This window comes from Diorhabda sublineata, chromosome 6 (assembly GCF_026230105.1).
Source record: "Diorhabda sublineata isolate icDioSubl1.1 chromosome 6, icDioSubl1.1, whole genome shotgun sequence".
Classification (NCBI taxonomy): domain Eukaryota; kingdom Metazoa; phylum Arthropoda; class Insecta; order Coleoptera; family Chrysomelidae; genus Diorhabda; species Diorhabda sublineata.
This window is the reverse complement of record NC_079479.1, coordinates 15563632-15584715: the sequence shown is the minus strand read 5'-3', so window position 1 is coordinate 15584715 and position 21084 is coordinate 15563632. Positions and strand designations below refer to the sequence as shown.

At 33.6% G+C, this 21084-nt stretch overlaps 1 protein-coding gene across 1 annotated transcript in view; it reads right to left on the bottom strand.

Moving 5' to 3' along the window:
- The window catches only part of LOC130445306 (EF-hand domain-containing family member C2-like), a 38468-nt gene continuing 17384 nt past the window's right edge, over positions 1-21084 (bottom strand). The window contains exons 9-13 of the mRNA XM_056780872.1: positions 18329-18459; positions 12229-12342; positions 11994-12173; positions 6196-6298; positions 1-168 (exon numbers count right to left, since the gene is read on the bottom strand). Of these exons, the coding sequence (XP_056636850.1) occupies positions 1-168; positions 6196-6298; positions 11994-12173; positions 12229-12342; positions 18329-18459 (696 nt within the window). The remainder of the gene's footprint in view (positions 169-6195; positions 6299-11993; positions 12174-12228; positions 12343-18328; positions 18460-21084) is intronic.

Here is a 21084-nt window from a genome sequence, read left to right as displayed (position 1 = left end):
CTACTGATTATTATTTTGTTCATCAGTTCCTGTCAGGGTACTGTCAATTGATGTATCCTTCAGTACTTCTTTAAATGTATCTTCCAAATCTAAATATTTGGTAAATGCACACCAGTCAATCATTTTGCCTGCTTCAGGTTCTGGTTCTGAACACCACCATAGTTCGTACTGAAAAACAAAAATAAATTCAATATTTAGAGAAGGGTAGGTTTAGCAATACTTTGCCTCTTAAGATTAAAACTGTATAATCGCTATATTTACGAAAAATTTACAAAAAAATAGTGTTCTGTGAGACTGAACATAAAAATTGAAATTTTAATACAGAAATCGATTCCTCGTTAAAAAATAATAGGGATTCACTTTTAACTTTTTTTCGTACGGCCAACGGTCTGGCTTAAAACTTCAAAATCCAATAATTTAGTGTTTTGCCTCAGTGTGCGCCAGTAGCGACTAGTTGATCGAATGAAGTACAAGCGCGCATTGTTTATTTTGTGGCCAAAAAGTAAAATAATTATAAAGTAGATTATTTCGTGTATTATAGTTAAATGTTATCCGATTTTATTCAGATAAGTGTTAAACTTCCATAAATTCATAGTATGATATGATAAATATTTTGGTTATAATTTTAACCGGTTTCTCATAACTTCACTTCATTGCTCAATTAACCTGATGACTCGGAACTAAAGCAATATATGCTTTTAAGATGCTTTCACTCTACCTAAATGCCGATAACGATAATGGAAACAGCGTGAATGCTGCCGCAAAAGAATTTATTGCTCAAATATAAATATTATTGACGATTTCCGAAAGACTAGTATCCTCCCGTATAATGCAAACATTTTTATTCAAAATTAGTTTTCGTCTTCATTTGTTACCGTCCGTCCTAAGCAACAAACTTTCGAACTGGAAAAAGATCGTCCATAGCAAACTATAATGTTCAACACTGAACCTAATGCCACTCCATTTAACCCAATCGGCCAAGATGTACCCAAACCTGGTGCAAGCAAGAGCTGGCCGGTCTAATGTATTCATTTTCTACAGAAATTGTTCAGGCAGGCCATAGAAAAGCAACCAATATTAACAGAAGCAATCGGAATGCTGCTGTTTTAGCAGACATCACGAAAAGAACGCATTAGAAGAGGAACAAAATGAAACTGCTAAGAAAGTTAAAAAGCCAAGGAAAAAAATGATAAAAAAGTAAAGAATACAGTAAAATAAATAAGTACTCCAGTCAAGTGAGGAAAGCAACGCTAATGAATATTTCTGTCTGTTTTGTTATAAAGCCTATTCTGTGAGTTTACCAGGAGAAACATGGAATCGGTGGCGAGTTTCCAACGAATGGGTCCATACAAAATGTGCGTTAGGGACTGGTCTTACTTTCGTAGGTGTAAATTACAACTGTGAAAACGACAATTAAGTTTCCTGAATCTCATTAATTTTTTCTTTTATATTTTAATATTTTCCTTTATGTATTAATATTTTCTTTTATATATTAATACATTCGTATTCAAAAATAACGCACCTCCCCGATCTCTGAAAATATTTTTTGTTTAATAAATTTAAATTAATATTGCTATTGTTTAACTCCTTTTCAATCATTTTGACGCATTAATAAGAAATGTGTAGTAGAAATTTTGAGTGATTTTTAATGAGTAAAAAAACAAAAACATTGCAATAAAACCAAATTTAAAAATGAAACTTGCATTCTAAACAATAACGTTACTTTTTTTTAAAACGCTAGTAGCATGTATTGCCGTCTCTGGATGTAATAGGCTAGTTGACAAAATTTGGAAATTAGTTTAAAAACAGCTATATCACCCCAAAAATATATAATTTTAAGAAAAATAGGTTTTTTACTTTAGTATTTTGAGATTTTAGAAATGAAGTTTACATTTACCGCGAAAAAGGCCAAGAATGTAATGGCGTCTTGAATGACGTCACACCTCGCGAAACAGCTGTGTTTGTTTATGATGATGTTTTTAATAAATAATGAATTCCTGGTATTATAAATACTGTATAGAGTCCCAATGTGAAAGTACAATGATAAAAATGCCAGACAAATTATTCAAACAATAAAGAATACGAAGAAAGTGGTTAAAAATGGCAAGGAGACAAGATGCTCTTACTTTATCAACTACTTCCACAAATCATACACATATCGAATAGAATGTTGTGACTTGATTAAGTCAAAGTTATTGAAATTTTGTATTGGCTAACCTCAAAATCAGTTAAGAATTTTCATTCCACAGTGGGTAAATGCGACTCTGACTGGTAACTGCTAAGTAAATAAGACTTTGTGTGTTTTTCAAATAATACTTAACACTGCGGACTTTCAATGCAAAAAATTTGTCAAGCATAACTGCGTTAATTTTGGGCAAATTACTGCAGTTTGCTTTGTTAAATCCTGATTCCATGGCAAATTATATCTGTCTTTCAAGATTAAATTTAAAATGAACTTTATTAATTTAACAATAATTGCTGAAAACTTGGAATAACTTGGTCACTTTATACGAAAATGACAACTACAAAATAGCGTTTCGCGAGGTGTGACGTCACTCTGATTGGTGTTCAATGTCACGTGATTAAACGCCTCATTTTGTCGATTTTATTTTCCGAAAATATTATTAATCTTTTATTATTTTTGTAGAAAAGTTGTTTTTTTTTATTTACTAATTATCATGGTTAATCATCATTAGAAACTCAAAGCCATTGTTGATAACATGCTTGCAATTAGGTGCTGCATCACTTCTTGAGGTATGTCCTTCCATTCCTCTAATGTCGCTTGCTTAAGCTCATTTAAGTTTTGAGATGGATTTCGACGACAAATGCGGCGTTTTAAAATGTCCCAACATGCTCGATAAGATTCATATCTAGACTTCTTGGTGGCCAGTCCAGGGTATAAATTCCTACTTCGTTTAGGTAATTAAGAACATCTGCCACAACGTGTGGTCTAGCATTATCATGCATTAAACGAAAATCATCACCAATAAATGGCCTAAACGGAACGACGTGATTTTCAAGAATGTTAGTTATGTATCTTGGTGCGTTAAGGGTGGGTCTAGGAAGAGACACTAATTCTGTGCGAGTATCAAAACAAATTCCTCCCTAAACATGATAGACCCTCCTTGTAACGGCTCCCTGGGAATGATACAAACTGCGCAAATCTCCTCGCTGTCTTCGAATTTGATAACGTCGATCTGGACCTCTTAGACTGATTCTTGTCTTATCAATAAATAAAACTTTACACCAATTTTCTAAATACCAATCTGCCTTGCAACACGATGCTGCCTGGTTACCAAAGGTGCCTGAAGAGCTCTTCTGCTGTGTAGACCAGTATTCTGAGGTGTCATCTTATTGATCTATCAGAGATATTTACATTTCGGACTTCTCGTAAAAGGCTGTTGAGCTCGACACTTGTCATGGACCGATTTCTTAATGGATATAATTGCAAAAAACGGTCATCTCGAGGAGTTAAAACTGAAGGCTGTCCTTGTCCAAGCCTCTTAGATTGTGGAGCGGTCTCTCAAAATCTTTGCATCAATCTGCCAATGGTTGTGTGGTGTATGACAAACAGATTTGCTACTTCACAATAACTTTGTCCCTGTCCGACTAACTCGACTTTCTTTCAGCTTCGCGTTCACTTAATTGCCTAATTTTTTGTTTTACTAGTCTCGACTTTAACACACTTTGATTGACTTAAATTACTGCTGTCCACAAGTTGGTACAACAATAGAATGAAAGAAACATTTTTAAAACACAATTTTAAAAAACCACAAAACAGTTATTTGCTGAAAAGAAATTTTGCTACATTTTATCACTTATATTTAAGATAATTTAACTTTTTGTGATAGAAATAAAAAGAAATCCAAAAGATTAACATTTTAGGTTTTGATACTGAAATAAAGGGTGATGCGTTATTTATGGCCACGAGTTTTATTAAGATGAGCTTTATTGATAATTATATAAATATTTAAGTCTGAATTTGAACGGAAAGACTGAAACTAATTCCAGAGTTAAGCTTGGGATGCTTTGATATTTTGTTGATTCTATTTTCAGTTTATTATTCGAAGAGAATTACTTTTAATTAAGTTGTTTTGTCCCTTAAAGACTAAATAAAAGTTGTTTAACAAAATTTTATTTCATGTCTAGTTAACATTAACCTATAATTTGGTTAGAGATTCTAAGTATAAATTTGCCCCATACCCTCGCTCAACTCACATATTGACATTGTTTAACAGATACAATGTTTTAGGTTTTTATTTATTCCTTACAATGTACAATTTGAACTAATAGAGTTTATTTCAGGGTAAAATGAATGAATATTTAAACGATTGAAATGTATTATTTAAGATATCTATCCCTCAATGCTGATACACTGGCGAGCAAAAAATTGAGGGCACCTTGAAATTTTCATGTTCTTTGAATTTTTTTATACGTTCTAAGATAGTATTCGCAAACTGTACATCATTGCATGTGCTTTTGTAAGCTGTGATACTCTATACTAAAGGAAAATCCATTTTTTTTCTCGGATTTAAATTTATTCTGAAAAAGAAACAAATTAACATTTTGGGCGAAATTTAACATTTTGTTGTTAGGGAAAATACGAAACGAACAAAATAAAAGAACTTGACACTAATAGCGTGTATTCCCTCCTCTTGCATTGATGACTGCTTGAAGTTGGCACGGCATGTTTTGAATTAAGTTGCGGACCACATTCTGGTCGATGTTATCCCATTCCTGCAACAGCAATCTTCTCAGCTTCTGGGCAGTTCTTGGTGGTGGTGTGTGCCTGCGGATCAGTCGTCTCAACTCGTCCCAGACATGTTCTATGGGATTCATGTCTCGGCTGCGGACTGGCAAGTCAAATCGCCTAATTTCTACCTCATCCAGATACTCCCTGACAATTCTGGCTGTATGTAGTCTCGCATTATCTTGCATAAAATACCACGTTCTCCCATAGTCACCATGAAAGGCATAACATGGTCTTCTATCACCTCCGTAATGTACCTGTGATAGGTTAGGGAGCCATTTTCTATGAAGACCAATTCTGTATGAGCTTGTGCAGTGATTTCCGCCCAAACCATAACTGACCCACCGCCAAATGGAAGACGCTCGTCAATGGAAACTTCAACATATCTTTCCCCAGGTCTTCTTCACACTCGTCGACGTCCATCTGACCCAGGGGAGGCAAAAACGCGACTCATCTGAGAACAATACCCAGCTCCAGTCATCATCATTCCAACGAACGTGATCTCTGACAAATGTCAATCTTGCAGTCCGATGCTAGCAATGCAACGGGGAACTTGTAGCCATTCTTCTGCATGACAGTCCAGCAGCATGAAGTCTTCTTCTAATGGTCCATTCACTAACGTTAACATTTCTCACTTCTTTTAACTAATTTTTCAGTGAAACCGCAGTAGCTGTCCTATTCCGCAAACTTGTGGACACCAAAAAACGGTCATCTCTTTTTCGCCCAGACCCTGGTCTTCTAGTGATCAGGCCAGTCTCCAGAAAGCGCTGGTACACCCTTTGCACACCACAAAGACTAGCAGCAACAATTCTTACAGTTTCACGTTGCTCCCGACCATCTTGTAACAGCACAACAATTCTTGCCACAACAATCGGATCTAAAGTCATTATGGGACTGTTAAATCACTACACTTTGCAATTGTTAGGTTTTAAACAAAGAATCAATAGTAAACTGGAAAACAGGCAAGGGAAATGTGAATGTTCAATTAGCGCAAAGGCACATTTTTCATCAATGTCGTACTCCAAGACATCGAATGACAGCTAATGATAGCTGTCAAATCTCGGAAAAATTTACTTTAACGCCTACTAATCCTTATCAAAATTGACGTTAAAATTATTCGCAATTTCAGAAGTGACCTTAATTTTTTGCTGACCAGTGTATTTATAATATCCTAAAAATGTGAGCAATTTGAGCCCCTGACCGACGGTAACGTTTAAACCGAAGTTTGTCAGAAACTCCATCTATAAAATCTGATAAAACGGTACCTGTGGCTTACAGTGTCATTTTAGGTTTAAACTTCTCAAAAATTGGTCCTAAATATGAATATTCTGCACCGAAAAATGTTCTCATACTTAAATAAGAATATTTTCATGCCTAAAGTTAGATTAAGAAATTTGTCATTCTTGAGCGACTTGAAAAAAATTAATATTACTTCACCCACGCACCTTTACATTTGTTGGAGGCACATCAGACATAGGGCAATAATTCCTGTCTAGGAATTGCAACAAATCATCATAAAACAACTGACAGTCGGTATCCTTTTTTATCCTAAAAAGTTAATTTGGGAATATATATATATATATATATATATATATATATATATATATATATATATATATATATATATATACATCTAAGTGTTCTTGATTTTAGGTCTCTTCTGTTTTTTTTTATTAAAAAATTAACGTGCTCGGCTAGTATGGCCACTTATATATATATATATATATATATATATATATATATATATATATATATATATATATATATATATATGATTAAATTTTTTTATAAAGCTGCACATCTTTGAGAAATTGTAGTAGGTTGTTAATTTGTTCAGGATTATTTAGCATATATCGTAGATTTGTTGAGAGGTGACAATAATGTTGTTTCATGGCTGAGAGTTGGTGACATTCAGTCAAAATGTGTTGTATTGTCAAAGGCGTTTGACACACTTGACAATAGGTTCGGTTGCTGGGTGTCATTAGGTATCCATGCGTTAACTTCGAATATCCGATGCGTAGTTTACTTATTATGACTAGATCTCGCCTTGAAAGTACTGTAGGAGCAGGAAGAGGGCTGTTGATTGACAGTTGTATTTCGTGTAAAAATGCTGTTGCCATATAATAATTTTCGTTCGTTTTTTGATGTGTGCCTTCAAGTCGTTGCATATTTGGATATTGTCAGTAATTTCAGTGGATGTTTAGGCAATTTTAGCGTAATGATCTGCGAGTTCATTGCCTGCTATACCAATGTGTGATGGTAGCCAAATTATAGTAACTAATATATTTTGGAAAATGTTAAGCTGGTGGTAAGTATCTTGGATATTTTGGGTAATTGGGTATTGGCTGAGGTTAGTGAGTCTGTGCATATAGCTACATGCTTATTTGTTGAAGTGATATGCTTGAGGGCTTGAAATATGCCAAATAATTCTCCAGTATGAATGCTGCATAAAGGAGGGATAAGGGAGGAATTAATATGAGAATGGGACGTTGTAACAGAGCAGCCTACTCCTGTTTCATTTTTGGAGGCATCAGTTTATAGAACTAGATCGAATTTATTTGTTAGTATAATGTTATTAAAAGCTCTCATTATGAGTTCCCTTGGTGATATGTGTTTGTCTTATCGTGTAAGTGATGTGTTAAGCTGAATGGTAATGACCAAGGTGTCTGGGGTAGTGGGAGAGGAGTTGTTTGCAGTAAATTAATGTCATTATGCAGCTGAGCAAGCGCTAATGAAATGGGTTTAATAGATAATAATGGATGTTCGTTGTGTGATATGGATGTCGGTGTTGTAAAAAGGGGAATACAGGATTATGGGGTTCGAGGATACGGATGCTGCGTAAGACAGAAGTAGCTGTTGTCGTCTTAACCAAAGGGGAGGTTCATTGGCTTCACAATAGAGGTTTTCAACAGGGCTGGATCGAAAGGCTCCTATGCAGAGACGTAAAGCTGTATTATGTATTGGCTTTAAGATGCCAAGGTATGTTTTGGAAGCTGACATATGTATGAAGCAACCATAATCAAGTTTGTAATCTATATATTTTAAGGAGGGAATTTTCGTCGGCACCCCAATGAAAATGTGAGAGGGTTTTGATTATGTTGAGCCTCTTACTGCACTCACCTTTTAATTCTAGTAAATGTTGTTTCCAGGTAAGTCGTGAGTCATATGTAATACCGAGTATTTTGCAGTGGTCAACTAGGGGAGGGACTACGGCTAAATTTGATGATTTTAGATTTTGTGTAAGACACACCTAGGTGGTTAGTTCAGCTGCATATAGCACGTGTCTAATGGGTGAAGGGAGATTGGAGCATAAATCATTTATCGCTAAGCTGAATAGTGTAGGGCTTAACACCGAGCCCTGTGGAACCCCATCCGATTGAATGTAAGATGATGAGAAAATGCCATTATTTGAGTCTCTGTACGATCTCGATGATAGGAATAAACTGGATAAACTGAAATATGTTGCCATCGATGTTATGAAGGGTAAGTTTGTACAGTATGGAGTGTCTGCTAATGCTATAAAAGGCACCTTCAATGTCAAAAACAGCGGCAATACATTCTTGTTTCTTGTTCAATGCATCGGAAATATGACTTTGGAGAAGTACTTGCTTGTCATGGACTGAGCGATTTCCTCGGAAGCCTGACTGCTTTTTAGAAATTATATTATGTATAAGGAGAGTTTAGATAAGTGATGTCTTGAGTTGTTATAGTAGAGGATATAGGAGGTGTGGCAATCAATGGTTCGTGTAGGTTGGGCTAAAATTTCTGGCTAGAGTTTCACCAATTTTTTGATTGTCACTAATTACGGTGTTGTTAGAGATAAGATTAACTATTTTGTGACTGTTATTGTTTTCTTGATTTTGTCTAATTTTTTCCATAGAACAGTGGGATTAGTATTTTCGTTGATTGAAGACACATAGTTTCTCCAAGAAGATTTTTTATTTTGTTTTATGGTATATCGCGTCTTGGCTCTGGCTTTTTTAAGTTTTAAAAGATTGTCTTGGCTCTTGTTTATTCGGTAATTTTTAAGTGCCAACTTTTGTTCATCTACAGTAAATTGAAATGAGGTATTCCACCAGGGACCTGTTTTTCGTTTGTGTGAAATAACATTTTTGCCAATGTGCGTATTGGCAGCTGAAAGTAAGGCGCTTGTAGTTAACAACAAGTTATTGTCTGTATTGTCGGATAGTGAGAGGGTGGATAAAATGATATCTGTTTCAGTTGTATAACTGGTCCAGTCAGCATTGTTTAGGCGGCGCCAGTAGGTCCTGGTTGAACTTTGTTGAGTATTTGCTGTCGTAAAGGTCATCGGCAATTTGCCAAGTTAGTAGAGTAGCTGATTTAGGGTCACTGAAGCTCAGTTCTATTGAGTAGAGAGTACCGGATGAAAAATTGAAATGTGTTCTGGAGCCTGTATTCAATAGACAGGAACCTGTGCAATTAATTACTCTTTCAATAGTTTTACCTTTACCAAATGTATAGTTGGATCCCCACATGGTGTTGTGGGCATTGAAATCACCTACTAGAATATATGGGGTGGGAAGTTGGTAGATAAGGTTTAATAGCTCTGTATCTTTAAGTGGGTGGTTAGGTGGAATATATTTGCTACAGATAGTGAGTTTATTAGGGCACCAAGTGGTTATGGCAATAGCTTCAAGATCTGTTGTGAGTGGGAGGTGCGACGAAAATAGTTCGTTTGAAATAAAGATTGATGTGCCGCCACTGGCACGAATACAGTCGGTGCGGATAAAGTAGTACCCTTCAAAGTTTTTTAATTTGGGGAGCTTGAATATTTTGGTGTTGGTGTCTTGAAGGCATATTATTTCAGGCTATTCATCAACAAATAGTTGTTGGAATCTTTCTAATCGAGGAATGAATCCATCTCAGTTCCATTGAATTAATTTGAAGCTGGCTCTTGACGTAGAGGTGATAAGGGTGGCTGTGAGGATTTTTGCAGGTATTCGGATTGTGGCGTATTGTATTCTTCTAATATCAGTTTGATATTCGGAGGAAACGCTTATATTTTATCAGAGTTTTCAGGATTTATTTGTAGTTGAATTTTTTTCCTAATTCTTGTAAGGCGTTTTTTGATCTTTCCTTCGTTTTGGAATAAAAAAGCGATGTCATTTAGTTACCCTTGGGTTTTTGAGGTAAATACTAGAGCTTCCTTGAGAGGGTCTATATTTCCATGTGTATTTTCTAAGAAAGCTGTGAACTGGATTTCTGTAAGAGTGAGATCTGAGGGATTTTTTTCGTAAATAGCATGTATTGCCTTTTGAGTGCTGGGTTTTAATTTATAAAGATCAGAGATTGTTTTGGATTTTTTTTTCAGATGTTTAGAAGAGATATTAGGATTAATAAGTGGAGGGGAAAGCATTTGATTTATTGTTGATTCAGGTGTGATTTCCGGTGTGAGTAGGAGAGGGGTATCAACATTGCTATCAGTTGATATGGCTCTTTTTTGTCCATGAGTTAAAGGGGTTGGTAATTTTGTTATCTCAGTTTTTTTCGGAGCATTTGGTAATGTGAGTTGTCTAGGAGCACTATCGGGGGAAATATTTACCGTAGACTTTGACATAGAGTTGGCGAGAGGTGGAAGGTCATCTTGAGTTAAGGAAGTAAGAGCATTGGTACAGGAGTCGGCAGTATGTCCTGCTTGTTTGCATAAGAAACATTCAAGCTTATGAGATGATACAAATATTCTGTATTGAGTATTATCATAAGTAATTAGGTGAGATGTTTGTACAGAGAAGTTTGTTTTCGTTGTCAGGGATAGCGTAAGAAACTCTGCGGAAACTCATAATGCATCACCTAGTGCGCTGCATTTTACAAACGAAACAGAGGAAGTTGACTGTAGTCCAATATCTTTCAGGGCTTTTTCAATTATGGAGTGAGGAATTGGGGGAGATACTTCGGATATGAGAATACGTTTTGCCGGTGTAATAAGTCTTCGGAGAGGGATAGTTGTGGAGTTAATGGAAATGCTCTGATGGGTACTGAGAAGGTTGGGGGTAACAATATTTCCTACAGCTTTAACATACTCAAAGAGAACGGTGTTGGGAGTAGCGTGAAAGATAATGGCTTGATCCCTATTTGGAAAAGTAGGAGGAAGAGGTTTAGTTAGGGTTGCAGCAACACAGGATTTTGTGCGGTTAGTTGTGATAGGTTGTGATGAAGACATTTGATTTTGGTTGTTATTGGAGTTCATTTTTGTGAATGGTCCTGGTTGCCAAAACCAGTTAACAATAATTTTATTGATGCGACAGACGTCCCGGTAGGATAAAAGGAATATATCAGTTACTTGATGATTGTAATACTACGTTACTGGAAAATTTGATTGTCCAACTTACTAATAGTGAGAGTTTGCAGTTTATAAAACCATAACACTAATTGATTGTTAAAGATCACATGTTGATTATTATTAACACTGTATTATCACAAAGAACTATTGATTATATCAATGTAAAAACGTTAAAAACATAAAAAGTTGTCGGAGTAGCAGTTAACGATGTTCACTCGTTGGCTATTCCACGATCAGGGCTTCTGTTTTAAAATTAGTTTTTTTTTCGATAATTTTTAAAAGATAGATAAAAATAGACGTTTCGTCTTTTCTTTAAGTCTTTATCAAAATATGACATTGACACTGACAATTTGCGTATTTATATTGATCAAGAGATCACCTTCATCATGAATATCAAAATAAGGATAACATCAAACTAGAACTTTGTTCTAATAAGAGAAAATAATTTTTCCTTAGTTCTTACATCTCAAATATTAAATTATTTGTAGTTTTATTAGAATTGACAAAATTGAAACGGAATCTGATACACAAAAAAGAGAATTTTTAGAATTAGTTTACATTCATAAAAGACGAAAAAGCTATAAATGATAAAAAAGAGCTAAATAATTCAAGTATCCATCAATTTGTTTGTATATTGCATTTTGTGTTTATTTGTATGTGAGTTCTATAGCTTTTATGAATTCGTTTTAAGGTATTTTATACTCTTCAATTTTGCCCCATTTATTGATATATTTTTCAAAATGATAATACAATATTTGCATTTGAAAAAACCAAAAATACTTTCTGAAAGATTGATAAAAAATTGACGTTTCGACTTAACTTGATCAAAATATTTTGTTAAAGACGAATCTTTCAAAAAGTATTAAAAAAACTAATTTTAAAAAAGTAGAGACCTAAAATGAAGAGCATTTCGAAGCATTTATATATATATGAAATCCTTACACGGACAAAATTTTGTCAATTAAAATGTTATCCAACGGAAGTCTACATGCTTTTAATACTGTGCGGCAATCTTTTTTGCTCAGCTTTCCCAATCTACTGGAGTCAGCTTGGATCAAGTATTCCTTAAGTCTATCCAAGTCGTCCCACAAAAACCGTTTCAGCTCCGTCAAAGTCATAGCTCTAAATAAAATAACAATTTCAAAACTACTATATGACTAATGGTTAACAGAATTACCTGACTTTATCTCTGTCATATCTCTCTTTATGACAAACTGCCGAAAAGGCTCTTGAAATAGTCACCATATCATGCTCTGTGAAATCTGTTCCCATAATTTGACAAAGTTGTGATCTAGTAACAAAAATTGTATAATGTATAATTAATTTTCTTTTTGGTGCGTATAAGGACAATTCGACAGCGTATTTAAAAAGGATGGTGATATGTTTTGAAGCTTTTTCAAAATAGGAACGTTGGCTATGAGTGTCGGAATCTTAAAACGCCGTAATACTAAAATTGGAGATAAGTAATATCGAAAATGAAACACTAACAAGAAAGTTATCAAACACAATTTAGGAAATTCCTTGCTTGAACTGTAACACAAAATACACTAGCCAATCAGTTATACTAATCGTATTACATATCAATGTGATAGCAACTGACAGTTGCGATTTTATCGATGCCGTTCTATGAATTAACATTCTGCCAGAGTATTAAAAACAGAAAATAACTACCAAGCGCCTTTTTATATAAAGCGGACATCTCGATAATTCGGTTCTATGAAGTAAAGAAAATAAAAAGACCTTCCTGGAAATTGATTCCAAAAAACGGCTATAACATAATCTAAATAATTTATAAAAACAATTGAAAGTTTTGCTGTTCTTGAAAATTTGTACCCGGCTTATCCACCATCCATTAACATAATCGAATAGGACCGGCTTAACGGTCCTTGACTTAGACGAGTTCATAACATTAGATATTGCTCAAGATGATCCTTTTATTAATGGAAAAACTGATTTGAATTACCCCCATTATGATGTACAATGTTACATTCGTAACAAACTTTGATTAAATTACAGAAAACTAAAGGAAAGTACCAACGTATAATAAAACCTATAAATTTTATTATAATTTTTTTCATATCTTTACCTGGATCTTCAATTAATTATAAGTAATTTTCAATTTTTGCTATTTATATACAAGGCTTTTAAGATATAGCAATACTGATGTGAATATGCAAAATCTGACATTGCCATCATATAGTTTGACATTTTTAATAGTGAACGTACTCCGAACGTGTTGTCATACGCCGAGTGCAATTTAAGTTGTTTATACATACTTGAAACATTCATCTTGGTCAAAAAATGGAATTAAATCGCAAACATTTTCGAGCGATGATTTTCTATGAATTTTGACGTGAATTGAACCAACAGCAGTGTGCCGATCAACTCGCTCCGACTTTTGGTTATGAAACATCATCTCGAGCCACCATGTGTGGTCGAACTTCTCCACCACGACGAGCTCTCACACTCTTAATAGGTCATTCGCCGAACAGTCCTTGTTTGCCACCCAATGACTTCGTCTTATTCCTGCACTCGCACTATGAGCATTTCCCTAACGGTGAATTTCAAATTCCCGCCATTTATTGATTTCTTTATGTATGGTCTCCGTTTGCCACATCGCTCAATAGGGGTGGTTTGTTTAGCCGGGTCACGTCGTGCGGCATTTTACTCATCGAATTACAACATAAGTATTATTTTTTAGTTAGTCTTTTATTTTCAAAATAGTATAATACCTAATTTGAAGTCTTTATCGTTATTTTATTGTTAAATATTGGTCAACAATGAGTTTACTTTGCAGTGCACATATAAATATAACTAAATATTTTTACATATGGATAGACGAAATCAACAAATTTTGGCGTGATGATTCCGAATATAGAATATATCGAAGAAGTTTTTAGAGCTGATAGTATTAAAGTGACGAACAGAGTGAACACGTCACACTGATACTGAGCAGTCATCAACGGAAGATGAGAGCTCCTCTAATCAACCTGGAAAAAGACTTTATTATATGGCGAAAGATCTATAAACTAGGTCTAGGGTCTAGGAGTCTTATCTTATTGGAAGACTAGGAGTAAAAATAGTTGTCAAAGAAGCCAAAGAGGTTTTAGATTGTATTTTCTCTTCGTGAGCGAAGAAATGTTTACTAGTATTGAAAGATATACAAATATTAATATAAACTATTCAGAATAGGTTCTTTAGAGAAAGAGACTGATTTTATAGAACTAAAGGTAGTCATTGGTATTTTATATGGCTGATAAATAAATGATTGATTTCAATTTGAGAGAAGCTCGGCTCCTGACATTTTTCGAACTGTAATCAATTATAAGGTCAGTAAAAATGTGACCCTTGATTGAATGTTGAGATCCTTCAGAGGCCGTTGTAAATTCAGGATGTATATTGCTAATAAGTCAGCAAAGTATGCCATAAAAGTATATGCATTGTGTGAGGCGCAAACTTTTTATACCAGCAATTTAGATATTTAAACTGGTCTATTTTGTGACATACTAAACACCGCAGAATTCTAACAGCCGATAATTATTTCACTTCGATTCCATTGGCAGACGATTTACTCTAGTTGGAACGCTCAGGAAAAATAAAATAAAATCTTTCTGAAAATGAAAAGAAGACCTAAGCCCAGTATTATGTTCCGTTTTAATGAAAATAAACTGTTGGTTTCAAATACTAAAAAAAATTTAAAAAACGTTCTCATGATTAGTTCATTGCATAATGATAATAGAATTGATCCAACCTCTGGTGATAGTGCGAAACCGGAAATTATCACTTCCTACGACAAAACCATAGAAGTAGTGAACGTGGTTGATAGACTGAAAGAAGAATATTTAGTGGCTGGAATAGATGGTCTCTTAGATTATTTTTTTCTATCCTATCCTCAATATTGCTGGGATAAACAGCAACAACATAATAATTTATAGAGAAAATAGAAATACAATTATTTCCCGGAGACAGTACCTAAAACCATTAGCCTTGCAGAACCTTTCTTATCATCTTCAGAAAATTATCAAACGATTTACAAGTGAACTCGCGTTTTCATAGGCTGTGAAACCTGATGGAATCTGCACATTTTGTTCAATGCGTAAAAATCGCAAGACAAAAAAGAGATGTTTTACGTGTAAATTTTTTTGTGCAAAGAACATGCATTTACTTCATAAGACATACGTAAAGCCCGTGCTTTTGATGAAGATTAATATTTTATTGTTTATTCCTTAATTTTTTTACTAAGGTTATTTTTGTTAGTTGCACTTAATTAATGCCAACTTAGTCCCTGAAATTGTTATTGAAACATTATAGTATAAAGAATGTTATACAGAGTGAGTTTTGTGTATGGAACACCATTTTTGTGCGCAAGGGACTTGTGATACGGCCGGTATTGGTGGTATCTACATTGATGTCAGATCTTTTCTTTCACCGGAAAAATAATGAACTTTGTTATTTCATATGGATCACCATATATTTTTTGTGTTTTCAGAAATCCTTAAGAAATACTGGTTATTTTTCATGTGATATTCTTTATACCTAAATCCCATAATTTCGGAGTTATAGCTACATTTACAGTATTTCCACCAAAGTTACAATAAATATTTCACATTTGAATGGCTACGATTGAATAAACTCGTTTAATTTGAATATTCTTCAATAATTTATGTGGTAATACAAATATCGTAACAAGGTCTATTGTCAGTAAGTTAGTAAAAAGTCTAACGAAACTGGTGCAATGAAATATTTATCCAAATCATGGCGCAGAAAACCTACAAAAACTGAAGATAAATCTTTAGATGTAGAAGTAGAAAATTACAAATTTTAGAAAACATACAGGCGATTACAGCAGATGCTCGAAATGAATATATAATATATTCAACAAGCTATGCTATTTTTAAACTTTGCAATATATTTTTCAACATCCATGACTGTCCAATTCTTCTTATCTCTGTGGTAATCCTATCTTTTGATTCCTGAATATTGGCATTACCCCACAGGAAATAGTCTAAAGGATTCATGTCGGATGATCGTGGAGGTCATTCGACAAAACTACGCTTTCCAATCCATATTCTGGGAAACACATTATTTAGGTATTTCCTCACCACATACGCATAATAAGGTGGGGCACCATCTTGTAGCCAAATATTGTCGATTGGGATATTGTAATTGAAGATACTCACTTGGATTTGGAAATATCCGAATCAACTTAGGTATAATACTATTTTCCAATAAATTTAAATACGTCAAGCCGTTTAAGTAACTCTCAATGGAAAAGGGACCAATTGTTTTGTCGCCTATTATTCCAGCCCATTCAGTTTTTTGGCATATGGATGTGGGATTCACGCATCTAACGAGGATCGTTACGTGACCAGTATGTACAGTTATGCCGATTTACGTTTCCATTAATACAAAAAGTGACATTACTTAAAAAATTTGGATCGTTTTCCATCATTAGGTCTGCAAACTCTTCAGGTCTATCAAAATCGTCATCTGACAACTCTTGAGCCAACGTTACTTTGTATGGATGGAATTTATTATCACGTAAAATTTTTATTACGGATGTTCTCTGGATATTTGTCTAGTACTCAAGTGTGGATCGTTTTATAACAGGACACAAACATCTAAAGATTTGTTTTCAGTTGATGTAGTTCTCCTGCGCCCCGATTTGGACAATTCTTTTAGTGAACGAGTTTTTTACTAATTTACTGACAGTAGATCTTGTTATAGGATTTCGGTTAGGATATAAATTATTAAAGATTATACACGTTTCTTGTTGACTTGCCTATCACCATACCCTAATGTCATTAAAATATCAATTCGTTATTTTTCAAATAATCGACACAATAAACTTCAACAATTTTAATTTATTGTAACGTCAAATTTGTTATTGTAGCAGTCATAGCCACCTAAATGTATTATTTAACTTCGACGGAGATAACGCAAATGTAGATATAACTCCGATATTATGGCATTTCTTAAGGATTTCGAGAAAAAAAGAAAAATATATAGGGTTATCCATTTTAAATAATATAGTTCGTTATTTTCCGACTAAAGGAAAGATCTGACAACAATGTAGATACGACCATAATATCGGTTATATTACAAGATCCTTGTTAACAAAACAAAATCGTACAAGCCATGTGCGAGATAACTAAGACGTTCTTAAGCAAAATTCTCGATACGCGAATGGTCATGTAAGTTTTAAAGTGTTCCCGGGTTAATTTAAATAACATATCATAGAAAATTAGTCAAATAAAATAAGTATTTACATTACCATCTAAAAGCAAGACGGCATATTTTTAATAATTTTTGTTTCCATCAATTCTCATATTATCTTCACACGTTCTTGAGATATTTTCAAAATAGTGATTAATGGGTTAGTTCTCTATTATTTTACAATCTCCAAACTATTATATTAAACATTTTTTAACTAAAAATTCTTTGAATTCGTGCTAAAAATAGGTTTAGTGCCAAGCAGGCTTTCCATTTGGATAGCAATACAAAACCTCATATTTCACGGTCGGTTGTTGAACCTGAAGGTCGTTGGAATATTAATGAGGCTACTTGTAAGCCATAATTAGTCAAAAACTCACCCATGACATGGATCGTGAAGATGGTCCTGTTCTAATGACAAGCTTTGCGAAAACGGAAATCGTTTGATGTGTTTTTTTTTAACAAATTTCTAGGAAGGGCTTTTTATATTTTTAGAATTATTAAGAAATTCTTTTTGGGCATAAATACTAGTTAGTTTATGAGCTACAAATCAGTTTAGAATTATTAGTTACAGTGAACGGAACGAAATAGAAAAGTACCCGTGGATGTAAATAAATGAGAAAAGTAGTTATAAAAGTAGTGAATAGTTATTAATTATTTAAGTAGTGATAAGTTATTATAGTGTCTCGAGTAAGTGTGTGAATAAAGCAAGTGTGTATAAATTTACCTCGCCGTTAAAAAACAGTTTGAATAAATTAGGAAATGAGAGAAACATCATAATAGTAACAGTCGTTTAATTAATGTGAAAATAAAAATATTCCAGTGATTTTTGAAGTTATGGTTTATTACCTTCCCACGGTTTAGCAGCTCAACCTTCACTTCTTTAAATTTTTTCAAATATTTATTTGGTTTAGCAGAAAAAAGCATCGTTTTTTATCTGTAAAAACAGTTATCCACAAAAATTGGGAAAAATATGTTGTGAGTAGTTTTCTAACTATTTTATTTGACTCCGCTATCATTAGAGAGAATTTTTGTAATTGATTAAACAGTTAACACATACATACCTCAATTTTTCGTATGAAATTACTCGAGTTGGTTGATCTTGCGATACATTATCTGCTACAAAATCCTTATAAATCGGCCTGAGCTTTTCTCTGACTTTATCCATTATCAAAGCAATATTAGCTTTGGGGTACTAAAAATATGTCAAGAAGTTTAGTGCACTGTAAGACAAAAACAAAGACATCATTTTTCAAGGTACGTGTACTATTTTTTTTAAATATTAATTTTTAAAGTAACAATTATTACTGTTAATAGACGTAAGAACTTATAAGACTGATTTTAAAACTAAAGAGATATCCAATTTTTCCAGAAGACATTAAAAAGTTACAGATACTTGGGAAATAATCGGCCAATTTTGGAGCACATTCAACCTACATAGTACAGTTTAACTTCAAAATTGCAGTATTAGATACCGTGTTTTGCCGGTTTTCCGAATTCAATCGTCGCACTTCGCTACAGGATGAATTTTGTGAAGGTCGTCCAAAATCGGCTGTTTTGATAGAAAACTGATATTGCAAGTAAAAATGTTTATAAGATCGTGAGAGGCGGTGAATCATGAAACTATGCATATTTTTTCGGAATAACTGGACATGTCGACACTATTCCACTAGAGCTGGGTGTCCTAAACTTTGTTTTGTTGAGGCTCCCCAGATTATTAATAATTTTTTCAAGCCCCATCTCCCTTTACATTTTTAATAAATAGAAAAACAACGCACATTCTGTACTTGAAAGCCTTTTATTTTAATTATATTAATTATTAATTATATTAATTTTTATAATTTAATTATATTAATTATTATAATTTAATTATATTAATTATTATAATTTTTTAAATTGAAATTAAAATAATAAATGTTTCATAATAAAATAATAGTAGGTACAGAGTAGTAGGTATATATATATATATATATATAATATATATATATATATATATATATATATATATATATATATATATATATATATATATATATATATATATAGTAGGTACAGAACTATCATTAGGTCGCTGTCGACATCAAGACGATTTCGCTATTTAGTTTTAATTACTACTAGAGCAGAAAAGCCTGTCTCACACAAGTAAGTTGAAGAAAAAGGAACTAGTACTCGTAAAGCAATCACCTTTCATCGACGAATCTTGCTTCATTTCTAGAAATTCTACCTGAACTTCTTCTGGTAACTGTAACACATCGACAACAAATGGATTTCTTGTCATGTGCCATATTGGTAACTCGGAATCGATGTTTCGATAGTATCGGTAAAATTCGTCTTCCAGCGCTTGCAAATGAGCTTTTATGTCAGCTTTCAAATTTACGTCCAGTGTGTTATTTTTAGTTGCTTCGAAGAGCCGAGAAAAAGATATAACATGTTCAGGAGATAATTTTTGATTCCAAAGTTGAAACTTTGCTATGAACCCCTCAATATAATCATAATGGTTTATTATAGTACTGTTTCTGTCCTGAAGTTTCAAGTTCAGCACATTCAAGGCACCTAATAAGTCAGTTAAATAAGCCAATTTCCATTGAAATATGTAATCTTTGAACATTGTGGAAGCCAAAGCTTGCCTATGAATTAAACAATGTGTACTAACCATTGAGGGATTTTTTCCTTGAGCTTTTTAGCTGAGCCAGCTACACCTATCATTGCAGTATTGGACTTTTTCTTATCTAAATTATTTTTTTCAATGAAATTTGATATTGAATTAAATATATCTTATATATAACTAATGGCCAAAAAGGGCGATAATTTTACTTTGTTAATTATTTGTAACTTAATGTCTGCTGCAATGTCATCGATTCTACGCTTATGTTATTCGAAAGAGAAATAGACTTCATTTTTTGCTCTGCATCTTCGCCTAAAATTTTCTGCGTGGCTTTTAGGACATATGGTTTTATTAATTTGTGTTTATGTAGTTTCTTTTGTTTTGCTATCATAAAAACTATTTCAAATGAAGTTTTGAGATGCTGCGATACGCTTTTGTGATAACTTCCCAATTTATCCAATCTCATCTGCTTGAGTGGAGAAAATGTCTTTTGGTTTCTCCAAAACCAGGATAGTATGTTGTTGCTTCAAATGCCTTTCAATGCGATTGGGCCTCATGCTATCATTACTTAAAACACACTGAGGTAACTGTAACTCGTCTTTTTCTATAAAAGTAAATCCAAACTTAATGTAATCATAGAAAAACTTTCTTTTGTTTGCTGACATCTCGCACCTATGACAATAAAACCCAAATAATAAATAAACAATCATTCACAATGCTTGGCTTAAGAACGCATCTTTGCTATATCACCAATTTAGTAAATTGAATAAAAATGGTGACTGAAGTTTATAAACATAAACTTACCTTTTAAAACAATAATTTTGCACACTCAAACTGATTTTTCAACAAAAAATGTACACCGCTACGTCAAATTTGTCGCAAGTTTGCGGAAATGATTTTACAGATTCTCATGCAAGTCCGGTAGACACACAATCGTTTTCCAAGTGATAAATGTTAAGTTAAGCGAAACGAGTGCGCGCGGGTTTCATGTTGTGACTTGTCGATGCTTGTATATGTATAACTGCGATTGACGACGTCGGATTTTAAAACAGTGGTTAACAGAAAAAGTGAATAGGCATTAATTTCATTAATTTTATGCGTGTAAAATAAAAATCAAACATTACATTGAAATGTTATTTGTTCATTTTTTGAAATGAAAACTTCTTTAGCATCGTTGTGATTTGGAAATCCATGAAACGAAAAAGCGACAGTACG